This window comes from Protomyctophum bolini (assembly GCF_963924005.1).
Source record: "Protomyctophum bolini genome assembly, chromosome: 5".
In the NCBI taxonomy this organism is placed as follows: Eukaryota; Metazoa; Chordata; class Actinopteri; order Myctophiformes; family Myctophidae; genus Protomyctophum; species Protomyctophum bolini.
Window position 1 is genome coordinate 7,154,130 of NC_137866.1, and position 14,347 is coordinate 7,168,476.

The window sequence follows — 14,347 nt, forward strand, 5'->3', positions numbered from 1 at the left end:
TGTGTGTGTGTGTCACATTTGTGATGACCGTCTACTCGCATCGCAATTCTAACATGAGATGTCAGATTACAGTTGTAGCTAATCTCAGGTTATCATGCAGTTTGTTCTAGAAAGTAGGACCATCGTAGATGCATGCACTGGATTAGCATTTTATTCTAGGTAGTTACTAGTTGGGTCAGGAGATGAATGTCTCATGATCTGTAATTATAATAGCCAATGAGTCAGATGTATTCAGGAGCTGAACCATACGATATATATATATATACACACACAGTAAAAGTATATATAGCGCCTTGGCTTGTAAACAATAAGATGGAATAGTGAAACTCTTGACAAAGAAATATGATGCCCCAGAACTAGTGGATCAGATATTCTGCATGCGTGCTTGTGTGCCTCAGAGACTACTCGTTTTTCCCCAAGACGCTGGAGATCCACTGGCTGTCAATCATCAACTCCCTGGTGCTGGTGGTTCTGCTGCTAGGCTTCGTCATCATCATCCTCATGAGGGTCCTGAAGAATGACTTTGCCAGGTCCGTTCGCTCAGCCTTTGAAATAGTGTGACACACAGGACACAGCCCACTGTTCAATGGAACCTTGGTACAGAGCATTTAACTTTCAGGCCTTCTGTAACTATCACAAGCACTAGCACAATGTAGCCTTCATTATAATAATTGTAATCATTATAATAATTATCGCAGTGGAAACTTTCCAGCAGCAGTGCCGGTCGCAAAACCACCTCCGAAATCGGTCACCACCATGACACACACACAGCCTTGAGTTAATTTCCTGGGGGTGCATACTTAGTTTAGACTAGTCATTGGTTAGACATGGGTTAAGGTTAGGTTTAGGTGTGCTGCCCTGTGGGAGGTTAGGTTTAGGGTGAGGGTTTGAGATAGGTTGTAGTTGTAGGACTAATGACTGGTCTAACCAATGACTAGTCTAAACCAAAAACTGTCTAAACTTAAGTACTGCACCCACCAGCACAATGATTCGCACAACCACCTCCGAAATCGGTCACCACCGCGTCACGCACACGTGCCTTGAGTTAATTTCTATTAACTATTTATTTTTGTTTTCTTGAGGAGCAATGCGTCTTTTGTCTTTTATTATTATTATTTCTTCTTCCATTTCATCCCTGCATTAACCCATTCTGACCGGGCACCCATTTTGGTGTTGGCATCATGTTATGCTTTAGCTATTGAAAAATAGCAGATCTACAAGCTCATAGCGCGCCACCGAGTGGCGCGCTACGAGCTTGTAGGTCTGCTATTTTTGAAAAATTCGAAGAACGACTGACATTTTTAGAATCTGATCTCAGGTCAGAATGGGTTAATCAGACCAGTGTGTGTCCAGTGGAAAACCTCGTATGAATCTGATCTCAGGTCAGAATGGGTTAAAGTGTCTGTTGTCACGTCGTCTAGGTACAATGTGGACGAGGAGGGCAGCTGCGATGATCTGTACCAGGGCGACAGCGGCTGGAAGATCATACACACCGACGTCTTCAGGTTTCCTCCATACAAAAGTCTGCTGTGTGCCGTGCTGGGAGTCGGGGCACAGTTCCTCACTCTACCCACCGGTGAGCGTTCACTCATTCAAGTACATTTGATTTCTTTTATTTGGATCTGCACAAGAGGCGTATACAGAATAGACCCAAACACTGGTCAGAATAAGGTTATACATTACATGGTCCAACCAAGCTGCTGCACATGCGCTTAACACACAGAGGGAAAAGAAGAGAAAGTATATATTAAAAAAAAAAAATATATATATACAGCACATTGTTGACATATATATACTTGATACTACTAGACAGAATGTTTGTTTTGGTTTTTTTTTAAGCCTCCTAGGGATAAATGAAACAACGCCTTCTCCAGACAGACAGACTGCCCATAGTAGCTGAGACAGAACAGTATTTAGCCAGCTTTTTTGCATTTGTTTTTAGCAATCCACCCAATTGCAAACCCCTGAGCACAAGTTTATGGACATGGCCCAGACTTCCAAATACAAGGACAATAAGTTGACAGTTATATCCCAAGGCCATAATACGTTCCACCAGAAGCTGATATTTCATAAGTTTGGATGTAAAACAAGTGTCCATATACAAATCAAATGGGCAGCCTATTTCAAATATAGTGACAGTTTTTCTAATTTCATTGATGAACACAATATCTGGGGTATTTGGAATATTTTGTAGTGAATTGACATGCGTGTCATTGTGATCAAACCAGTCTATTTTTACAGTGCTGTGTTTATACATTCTTGTTGTCCTGTCCTGTACTCCTCTGATCTTGTCTGAGACCAGGTCCACCAGACGGTCATGTCTGGCAATGTACAGTCCTTTATAGTGGCTGCAACCATTTAAGATGTGTGCGACTGTTTCTTTGTCATGTGGTACTGGATGTAGGATGCAGTGTGGGTCGTGTGCTGATGGGTACCAGGTTGCCAAGTTGAACTTGGTCGGCAACACCTGTAAACGGGCTTTAATAGTGAAAATGAGAATGTCCTCACCTATGGTGTTATTTGACAGTATAGAGTGTGATAATGAGTGGTTTGCAAAGGGAAGAAGAGCCAGTTTTCCCTGCAGCCTCAGACTGGTCCAGTGTTGTGCACTTTCTGATCGCTTCATTCCTAGAATGGTGGCTCTTGCGGTCGCGGATTTGATTGACAGTTCATGGTGCGCACCGTCTTGCTCGTAGGTCGCACATGCACGGACACGCGGATCTATGATGATGCTGTTGTTGAGCGCAGCAATTATTGTATCAGGCGCCACCCACTTTAACTGTAGTCCTGATCGCTGGCATAGATCATTAAGATCCATCCAGTCGGACCGCACACCGAATCCAGCGGCTTTAATGTCCAATTTACCATTCGCCTTAGTCTTGAATCCAAGGAACTGCGTCTCATTCTCCAGCGCGGGTGGTACTTTACGTCGCTGCATATGTTGAATGAGTGACTCACGAGCCATTTCCCTGACCGTGGGGTCGTCGCTGTTGAGCATATTTATAAGGTGACTGGTTCTGGTGGCGGTGTAAACCCACTCAATATTCGGTACACCCAGACCACCATCTCTGATGGGCTGAAACAGTATGGCACGGGTGGAGTGAGTATTGAGACAGAACCAGCCCCTCACCAAGCGCACTGCCTTGTTATTCAGTTCTGTAAGGGTGTTCTGTGGCAAATGGATGTTCGAGAATAGATGTTGAATTTTGGCGAGTGCCAATTCTCTGATTGCCTGCAATTTCATTCGGATAGGGAGGGGGGAGGAGTCGATCAAGTCCAGTCTGACAGAGTAGTCATCATACAGTTCTCTGACTTGCTCTTCCCAGTCGCCTGCAACATTACATTTATGCCCCAGGTATTGATAAGTTTCATGTCTTGAATACACTCTGATGGGTTTTTGCATGAGTGAAAAGGATGGGGGCTTGTCGGTTTTAGATTTATACCACCGATTACCACCGCTGCGCCTTTCATAAAACGCAGCACACACACACACACACACACACACACACACTTAAAGGCCAAGTTATACTTGCCACATAGCCTTTATTATTATTAAATAGTTTTTATTAGTTTTGCATCCACATAGCATTAAGGGTCTCTTCTTAGCGTTATATGGAGTACAATTCATCACCAGCAGCTGCAGCTCATGTCTGTTTTTGACATCGTGTGCATCAAAGATTTTTTAAACTGTGCATACTTTATGCACATGTGCGAGTACACTGACTGCACAGAAACACGGACACTGTCCGAGGCGAGGTTGAGAGAGGAGATCTGTTGCTGTCTCTGTCTGTATTATATGTGGCAAACACTGGCAATAAAGGAGTTTACGTTGTACAGTACGGTGACCAGACGTCCCGGTTTGTCCGAGATTGTGCTGTTTTCAAACAGGGTGTCCCAAATAGGTGTATTCTGCATGTGCGCATTATGTACATGTGCACATGAACCTCATGCGGTTCAAACAGAAATCCACAGAAATAATTTATGTGAGATAGAGTTAACTAGGACACACCTCGTGGCCACACAGATACAATCGTATAATTGTAGTATAAAGCCTTAATACCTGTCGGCGGTTCGAATTCCGGCTCCTCCTTTCTACATGTCGAAGTGTCCTTGGGCTCATTTCCCTATTTCTTTATTTACCTTTTTATTTAACCACACATTAAACCCGATTACCTTGTTTTGGGAACGTCATTATTATATAAGAAAATGGCAGATCTACACTACAATTTGAGCTCACAAGGCGTTGTGGTATTTAGGGCATGTGTTTAAAAAGGGTAAATTGTGGAACATGTGTTACAGCAGAACCCTGTTTTAACCGTTCATACAGTTACCCAACAGGCCAACACACAACATACTAGCAGGTACCAATGGCTGTCGGAAAGAGAACCCTGTGAACCATGACTTTGTGATCATGAATGATACTGAGCCCTTTTATCGTTGGTTTCAGAACATACTTCCTCCCTATTGAAAGTACTGTATTGGGCAACATTTTCAAACTGTTAGCAGTCTCACGGTGAGACTGCTAACAGTTGGGTAGTAGTAGGGTCACAACTGTGTCTGTAGCAATACTTCATTGCTTCCTGATGGCTAAAAGTTAACTATAATGTTATGCATTTTCTATTTATTTTATTTAATTTATTTTTCTAATGGTTTCATTAGAATAATCTTAAAAACAGTATAATAATCCAAATTTATTTTTGGTCAGTCATGCACATCCCTACTGCCTATAGGGCAGCATTATTTCAGCATTACTTTGTGTCTGTAAATCTAAATGTAATTTAATACATTTCCTGAAGAAGGCAACTTGTTGCCGAAACGTTGGAAAAATTAATATTTTGATGGCATTGTGACTACGAGCTGTGCGGCCTCTTTCCTTTCTCAGTCTAAGTTTTATCTCCTGCGGTCAGCACCTCCCCACTACTAATGTGCGCTCCTACCTTTTTGTTTGTTCGATTTAATACATCCGCACATTTAACAAAACACCCTGCACCTCATGGACAAATATGCACTGTAGCACAGGCTAATTATCTGTAGCTAAGAAGAGAGCTACGCATAGAAAGGAGTAAACAATATAAAGATAACACATTGCAGTTAACTGCTAACTCTCAGGTGTCTTTGAGGGGGTTCCAGGGGGCCCCCAGCAAAAAATAAAACATAGCATTTAGACCATTTTAACAACTCTAACCCTATACATACATCGGCTATTACTGGTTTATTTAAACAGTGACCTTTATGCTTTCCATACAGTACAGTAATATTCACTTCAAGCTAGGACTCGTGCCATAAACCTAAACCAAAGATGGCTAAACTCTCCAAGCACAGGAGTCTTAACACATGCAGAAATATGACCCCCTTCCCACCCCCCCCCCCCAACCTGCGTTTCAACAATAGTCAGTCAGTCAGTAAGTAAACCATCTCCTCCTGAGAGTAGACTTACATTTATTTGTCTAAAGAAACTAATAGTTCTAGCTCCCTCTAGAGGGTATTCCAGGCAGAAGTAAGCAAACAGAGTCCATGCCAGTTGCTGTATTTTTTTACATTGCTTTATTTGCTTACATTGTAGTCCTGTATGCCAACAGCTCCGTTGTTCCTGACATGGAGTGTGGTGAACTCTGTGGAGTGGCTCCACACAGGCCTTGCCGGCCACCACTGTGCTCCTGCTGCTGGGCACCTGGGTCCTGGTGGGCTTCCCTCTCACCATCATCGGGGGTATCGTGGGCAAGAACCGGGCCGGCAGCTTCCAGGCGCCCTGCCGCAACATCCCCCGACAGATCCCCAGCCAGCCCTGGTACAAGCACATGGCTGTCCACATGGCCATCGGCGGTTTCCTGTCATTCAGATGGGTAGTGGTTATGTAAAAAGGCGGTAGCTGACCTGACTACTTAGCGGTAACCACATTAATCCTAGTGTCTATATTTTGTTGTGAGCTCGTAGATTTGTCGCTATTTGTTGAACGAAAAATGATATAAGTGGTTAATGCAGTGTCCCCGTTTCCATTCTGGTTGGACTCATCCCCCCTCTTTGCCCCAGTTTTTTCTACACCGTCCTGTTTAAATGAAGCCAAAACAAAACACTGTACAATATTTACAAAAAACAAAGAAAGCCACTGAAATCTAGAAACCACATGTTACTACCGGTACTGTTTTTCTTTTCTTTTTTTCTCCTGAATACGTTTTTGGTAGTTTTTGATTAAGTGCAGGGATGACGGGATATCAAACACAGGTCTCCAGCTGGGTTTGACCCAGGGACATTGTGATATTGTGGTTTGACACGATTCAATGTGGACCCTGGCCCAGGAAACAATTCCCCATTCATTTTTCTCATAGACATTTCAAAAAGTATTTATTTAAAGACCTTTAAAGCCGCGGACAAAGCCAATTCGGATCGTGACAAATCATGACGACAAACACAATATTTTGGGCCGAACAAAATAATTACAAAGAAAAACAACAAAAGTGTTGTCTCCTGCCTTTATTTTCTTCTTTCTAATGATTTGATCGGCCCAAAACATTGTGTTCATTGTCATGATTTGTCACGATCCGAATTGGCTTTGTCCGCGGCGTAACCGTCTTTGAATAAATTATAAGTTCCGATGGAAAAATGCATTGGGGTTTCATTTCCTGGGCCACTCGCTTTTCTGAAAGGGGGCGGGACTGCGGCGCTCTTTATAACATTCAGAGGCAGGCAAGTTGGTAGTGAGAGGGTGGTGGCCCGGGCTGGAGCAGGAGGGAGGAGAGTATTATTACTTGTAGCTGTCATGCATCAAGATTAAAAGCTGCCTACAGAATTATAAAAGTTCATTTATAAAAAAGTACATAAGTTAAGAAGTTCATAATGTTTTTTGTTTCATGTCAATTTCATGTTTCAATGTGTTTTGAGGTGATTTATGTTTGATTGATTGACTAAAGTCACTTTAACCTCTGAGCAGTGGAAGCCCGATCTGCTGATTGAGCAAGGGTGGTTTCGATCACTGGTAATTAGCAGAGCAGGGCAGAGCCAGTTCATTCTGAGAGAGAGCTTCAGCGTGCAACAGCTAAAATGCATTGCTGCTGCCACATGTAGATCTGCTGTTTTCCAGCCCATGATATCAGTCAAAGTCAATACACTGGTACTGAGAAGATTTCCCCCGTTTATTCCCCCCAAAGTGGATGCGGCCAATGAGTTCTCACGGCATTTAGCATACGCTAAATAAATGTCTGTACAACAAAGAACGCCTTATTGTGACGTATCTATCTACCGGAGGGGGCTACATTACTCGCATGAGAATTGGACACTCGGGTCTTAACAGCAAGCTAATATCTTATTTTGTTGTTTGTTTGGATACTTCCTGTAATTTGGCATACTTTTACTTTGACACCTCCTGTTACCTATCCATATATAGCTGAAGCCTGTTAGCTTCACTCACTTCAGACCAATAGACTCATTTCACACAGCCAGACTCCAGAGTGAGCAGAGGGAGAGAGAACCTGTGTGTGTGTGTGTGTGTGTGTGTGTGTGTGTGTGTGTGTGTGTGTGCGCGACCAGACCACACGGTATTAAATGTTTGACTGTTTATGTGACTCTTATTATGTTTGTATTCTTATTGATTAAGCAGCGTTGAAGCCTGTGACATTTGCAGTGGTAGTGAACTTTTAGTGACTGAAGTTGTCTATTGTCTACAGTGCCTGTCCGTCACACTATGTGTAAATGTGACCATCGGTGACTGTTGATGTGCCCTGAGGTTCAAGTTGGTTATGCAGCCCTTTAGCACCCTCGATACGCGGAGTGAGGTATACATGATTATTTATTTGTCTAGTTTCCATTTGGAGTATATCATTCATGATTGTATTTGTTTGGTTTTCGTTTGGTTGTGGTACTTTTGGTTATTGTGCATTTCCTTGTCTTATAATTGAAATGACTTGAGTTTTGTATCACTAGTGTATTTATAATTGACCATAAATTAACAATTTTTATTGTTGATTGTACTGCTGAAGTGACAAGTTTAATGCACAGATTTTAGTAGTGAAACTATGAGATTATTCGATTGTAACTGTATTTATTCTATATCCTTATAGTTTTCACGGTGTTGGAACAATAAACACACCCGTCGAGACCACCCAAACCTGTCATTCTTTCATCAATCGAGGGGCAGCTACAATAAGAAATACCCAATTGGTGAATAGAATATAGATTTATATTTTATATTTTATTGGTTTGCTGCTTAGTCCCTAGTACTACACATTCCAGTGTCCAGCTGGTGGCGGTAATGCACCTTGATAGGTTTGCCAACCGCCATAAATCCGGAAAGAAGAAGAAGAAGAAGAAGAAGAAGAAGAAGAAGCCCGCGTGGTCTAACTCTCACCGGCGTTTATCGTATTTAATATTAATAGGCTACACAAGTGCCAACATGGCAGAACAACAACTTCAACAATTACTAGAGACAATTCTTGGGAAGCTGTCACAGCAAAACAATGCAACAAAGGTAACGAATGACACGTTTGTGTCAGTAAATATTACTAAATAAGGTCTAAATCCATCTAACTTTTGTTTATAGGCCTATGTATATGATTTCGCATACATTACACATACGCCCTTGATTGTTTTTTCCCCTTCCCAATGTGTGTCTTTTATGTAGGCTACTACTTTTATTGAGCAAATTAAATGAATAACATGTTCAACAGTCGTAATATCAACGAGGGAAATGATGTTTGTGTTTGTGTAGACAAATGTGTTTTCTGAGTCACATAACTAGTGACGTGTGTCTGGTGTCCGTTTACCCCCATCAGGCTAATGTCACAACCCAGCTGAAGCTGGCTTTAAATAATATGGCCATCATCCCTGCACTGTGTGCTGTCATGACTGGCTCTCAGAACCCTCAGGTATGTTTTTATTATAACCTGAGCTCTAAATAATCTCTGAAGATTAACTTCAAATCTACTTGTACTTGTGTTATAACTTTGGTATTTTATTATCTTTTCATCTCTGTTTAGGTCCGGCAGTCGGCTGCAGTGATGCTGAGTATGGGAGTGAAGAAACATGGGATAAGCCCGGATCATAAAGAAAGGTATTAGAGATATTCTGTGTGGCGCAGTCAGTCACCAAAGTTATTAGGTGCCTTAAAGGAGAATTCCATGCTAGAAGGCTTTATTTGTAGTGGTTACGTCCCCACCAAAGATGTCCAGGTGTTATTTTGTGTAAAAGTGCATTCTTGGCTATTTACCCTATAAGCCCTCAATGGGGGTTGGGTTTTTGTGCTAATTCGCTTATTTCCATTGAAATGCCACTTGGGATACTATTTACATAGATTTTTGAGCGATGGAAATAAGCAAATTAGCACAACTCCCAATGGGCTTATGGTAGGGGAAATAGCCAATAAAAAACATTGGAATACGACCTCCTTACTGCTTGTATAATGAGGTGAATATTAATAATGATTGATAATTTGTTTTGTTTTATTGTGCCACAGCTTGAAGGCAGCCGTGCTACAAGCTTTCACACAAGAGTCAGAGTAAGTTGCCACGAGTGTCACTCCGGTGTATTTGACCCCTTCAATGTAAATATATACACAATTACAATTTTGGCCTTTAGCAGACGCTCTTAATCCAGAGTGATTTACAGTAAACGAAACAATGGAACAATACATATAAATAGTTATCAAGAATCATGAGCAAGCTAAGAACCTAGCATCTGCTAACAGTAGAATATCTGTACAGTGAATCTATGAGTTATAATATACACCACAGCCTGAATGTGAATGACTGGCCCTTCATTCAAGTCTCTGTGTTGCAGACATACTGTGTGCCACTCCCTGTCCCAGCTGTGTCGTGCGGTGTTGGCCAATCTTTGTATTGATGTACTTGACGACGGATGGCCAGAACTCCTCAAACTCTTTGGCAAACTCCTCAACCAGGACTCTCAGGATAGACAGGTATACAGACCTCAAGTAGAAGTTCAGACAAATCCATCACATTACCGGTGGGCGCCAGAATAGTTCGTCGCCTACACACGTTCAATGTTGGATACATATTTTAGTGTGCTGATTAAGTTTAAAATTAATAATATACGGTCTGGAATGTCATCTTGAAAGAATGAGATTAAAGATGGCGTAGTTCAGTAATCAAAAAAAATCAAGGGAAGGTACGGTACAGCTATATGAATCAAATGGGTGAATTAAATCAAGATTAATTTATATTCACAAGAGTCTTATGTATGTCAGGCGCCTGCTGGCCTAGTGGTCCAGGCGCATGCCACATAATAGGCTCTTGCCTGACAGCGTGTTGCGTGTTCGAGTCCCGTTCAGGTCATGACGACCTTTGCTGCATGTCTCTCCCCTTCTCTCTCCCCCTTTCTGTCCATCTTCACTTGATACTATCAATAAAGGCACAAAAGCCAAAAACAAATCTATGTATGTCATCACGCAGCACATTTTTGCTCACAGGAACAGGAAGTAATTAAAATGAGCTTTTTAGGGACTTTTGATATAAACCTACACAAATGGAAATTTCCTCATTGTTTTGGCATCTATTGTAATTTGTTAGGTATTCCCATGTGACCACGGATATGCTCTAAAACTGTGAAAAAAACATATTTTTCATTTCACTAGGTCTCTAAAGTTTATATTTACCGGTAGTCTAAAGGTGTCCTTTGTGTTCCCAGGTGGTCCCCCTGCTGGTGGAGTCCAACCCTGAGCCCTTCGAGCCTCACTACCCGCTGCTGCTCGAGGAGTTTAACGATCAGGACAACCTCACGACCCTGCACTACCACACGCTCACTGCCATAACCGCATATATAGGCTCAGAGAAGATGGTGAGGCATCATCATCATTCCATCTCAGGTCACCATGGGCATAGAGTAGTATACTGAGTGGCAAAAACCTTGACATCCAAACAGAAAAGTCTGAAAATCTGATTTGCATTAAACAATGTCATGCATGCACATACCCTCTATATTAGGACATGCATGTGAAGCTACTGTGAAAGGGAAACTGGCGCAGGTTTTCTTTGAGGCAAGCTTTGAAGACGGAACAAAAGCATTAGGAAGTTTATGTCAGATTAACTATTGCATTCAGTCACCCGTAACCAATATGTTGTTGTATAACGAATAGCAGATCTACATCCTCACAACACGTGGCGATGCATTATTTATAAGCTTGTATCTTGATCTCTTGCATGTTTTGTTCACACTGTATGGAAAATGTAATTTAAGACAAGTGAAACATCACCTTCTGTAATCTGTATTGATTGAAGTGATGTATTGTCCCTCAGAACCTGATGCACTCGCTCATCCCAAAAATGATTGCGGCTCTGAAAAACCTCACCAAGGCGGATCAGGTAAATGGAGGAACTTAGATTGACATCCGAGGAGTTGCAGCTGTTCGTTGTTGGTCCCATCATGTTCCTGTGAGATCATGATGCAGTATTTTTTATTTGTTTGACTTTGTATATATAGGGATAGCCGATTCAACAAGTCTTCCTGTTGCCCACCACAAAAATACAATTTACAGTTTATGATTTAAATCATATTCATGTTATACACATTATTTACACATCATTGGAGAAAAATATAAACAAAGAAAATATATACAACAATTGTGTGTGTGTGTGTGTGTGTGTGTGTGTGTGTGTGTGTGTGTGTGTGCGCGCGCACAGGAAAAAGCCAGCGAGATGATGATGAAGGGGATTGATAAGATGATTAATAGAAACGTGAAATTCATTGACCCAATCATCACTGTTGTTGTCCCCTTCTGCTTGGAGGTTAGTTTTCGTGGGTCATTATATTACTTTGGGTTTGTGCGAGCAGTGGGTGAGATGTTTGATGGCATGCATTTAAATGTGTGTGTGTGTGTGTGTGTGTGTGTGTGTGTCTGCATCAGGTGTGCCGTAATACCAGGCTGAGTGACTCCGTGCGTGTGAAGGCTCTCAACTGCATCGCCTCTCTCATCATGCTGAGGAGCAATGTAAGGTCACCTCACCCGTTGCTATAAAAGGATGGCCTATTTCTGTCCCCGTTATAGTCTCGTTTAGCCAGACATGTCCACTAATGCTGGTGACGTCTAAATGCAAGGAATGGACTAAAACAGCTTGGAAACATTAACAGAAATGTATAATGTCAATATAGGACCGCAATATATGACCACACTGGAAACAAATTCTCCAGGATTCTTTTGTGTTCTCCTTTTAGCCTAAATGTCTTGACTGTACCTCATTCTGTTTACATTTCTGACTACCAATCACAGAACCAATGCAAGGATGGTCCAGTCCTTCATAATATGATGTATCAGGATTGATTTTCAAAGCAGTGGGTGTAGGTTTGTTAGCGCTGGCTTTGTCCATTGTTCCAGTATAGCCACTACATTGAATTTACCCAGACGTACCTCCTATCTCGTATCTCCTACCCGATTTCGCACCAGTGAGGGGTGGGAGGGCGAGCCCTGTATGCAGATTCAAACACACTGCCTTATTTACTACAGCAAACAGCCTTTTACTATTGTTTTAGTTTCCTTAGGTTCAAGATTCATAACTATAACTATAAAAATATAAAAAGATAATCCTATGGAAAGTTGGAAACGCTATATTATTATAATTTAGTATATGTAAGGTTTTGCCCACTCAAATGGTACCTTGTCAGATAATCCCCACATATCGCCTACAACAACTTCCGTGACCGTGAACCGACTTCACTGTAGTATCCTTTTGTGAATTAGCAAACATTTGCACTGATTGTTTCCTTTTATCCTCGTGTTGCGACACAGCCGTCTGCCGTCCAGACGCCCCTCCCCTCCCACCGCTCACTGGGGAGAAATAGGGTAGGAAAAACGGGGAAGCGAAACTGAGTAGGTCACCTCTGGGTGAACGAGGGCTCTTATCGTGGTATATATCCTGTTGTATTTAGATAGGCGAGTGTAGAGAGACAAGAAGTGAGACATACTGTACGTACAACACAGGGCTTTGGACGGGATCGAATTAATATTACCATAATCAAGGACGGGTGTAAAGGTTGCATATAATTTAGGAGGCATTTGGCTCCTTCCCCAGTCATGTCAGTCATTCAGCTTGCATGGTAAAAATAGATGCGAGGAGAGGATCACAACGCACCATGAGCCAACAGATAATTGATGTACATTTAACCCATGCTGACCTGAGAACGATTCTGCAAATGTCTTCTAAATCCTGACTGTTTTCTTGAAAAAGCAGTTTTTCTATGTCAGTCGTTCTCAAACACTTTCATGTCACTTTTCACAATTCTTCAAAAATAGCAGACCTACAAGCTCGTAGCGCGCCTGAGCTTGTAGATCTGCTATTTTTCAATAGCTAAAGCATAACATAATGCTAACACCAAAAGGGGTTCCTGCCTGTGTGAAGGCAACACAAAATTGTTTCATAGACAGCTGGCCAGAGATGTCGCTGCCTCTCACTGTGCCGCTTTTATCCACTGTTTCCCTGGATATTGTTTTCAATTATCAATTTAATTAGCTGCAGCTGTCCTTACCCTGTCATATATTGGACGGCTGTGGCTCAGGAGGTAGAGCAGGTCGTCCAATGATCCCTGGGTCGGCGGTTTGAATCCCGGCTCCTCCTCCTGTCCACATGTCGAAGTGTCCTTGGGCAAGACGCTGAACCCTACATTGCCTCCAATGAGTCGGTCGGTGTGAGCTTGCAACCATTGCTGTGTGAATGTGGGAAGTGAGGACGCTGGCGTTGGCTGTTGGCCGCTTCACCTCCCAATGTATGAATGAATGAACCATTGTACAGCGCTTTTGCTATAAAAATGCAATTCATTATACGACACGTTCCTTTGTAGGAACACAGAATGGCCCACATACTGTAGATGTATCTATCAATGAGTTGTACCATAAATATAAGCAATTACTGTAATTGAAAAAGACATTAACAGCACTGTTTCCCTTTCTTTCCTTCTCCCTCTATAGACTCTTCTGAATCAAAATTTACTGCTTCCCATGGTACAGACCATATTCCTGAGTGCGGAGGACCAAGAGGACGACGCCACAGACAACCCCAAACACTGTGCTGCTCAGGTTGGAGCAGTGGTGGAAAAAGTACAAAAATATTTTACTTAAGTAGAAGTACTGATTCTCTACTTGAAAATTACTTAAGTAAAAGTACAATGTGCCCATTAAGAAAGTTACTTAAGTAAAAGTATAAAAGTACCTCAAATAAAATGTACTTAAGTACAAAAATTTACCCAGCGTAAAATGTACTTAAGTATAAAAGTAAAAATTACAAAGTACAAAATACAAAATTATTTTCAAAATGAATACAAAGAAATGAATTTCCAAAATTGTCATCCTGTCAAAAGTGGCTTTATTCCAAAAAACTAAATAGCATACAAATACTGAAAATACAGAACC

General features: G+C 41.8%; 1 protein-coding gene across 2 annotated transcripts; it reads left to right on the forward strand.

Annotated features, from left to right (window-relative positions):
• Positions 1-114: 114 nt before the first annotated feature.
• Positions 115-8,095, forward strand: LOC308315335 (uncharacterized protein). 2 transcript variants are annotated; one of them, XR_013964015.1, is made up of 4 exons: positions 115-530; positions 1,422-1,576; positions 5,580-7,769; positions 8,055-8,095. XR_013964015.1 is itself a non-coding variant. In XM_080763273.1 (3 exons), exons 1-3 carry the CDS (start codon positions 502-504, stop codon positions 5,867-5,869), a joined length of 474 nt encoding a protein of 157 aa, XP_080619399.1. In that variant the 5' UTR covers positions 115-501; the 3' UTR covers positions 5,870-8,095. The 2 variants fall into 2 exon arrangements, 1 of the variants encoding a protein (XP_080619399.1); XM_080763273.1 differs by having other exon boundaries at positions 5,580-8,095.
• Positions 8,096-14,347: the final 6,252 nt, after the last annotated feature.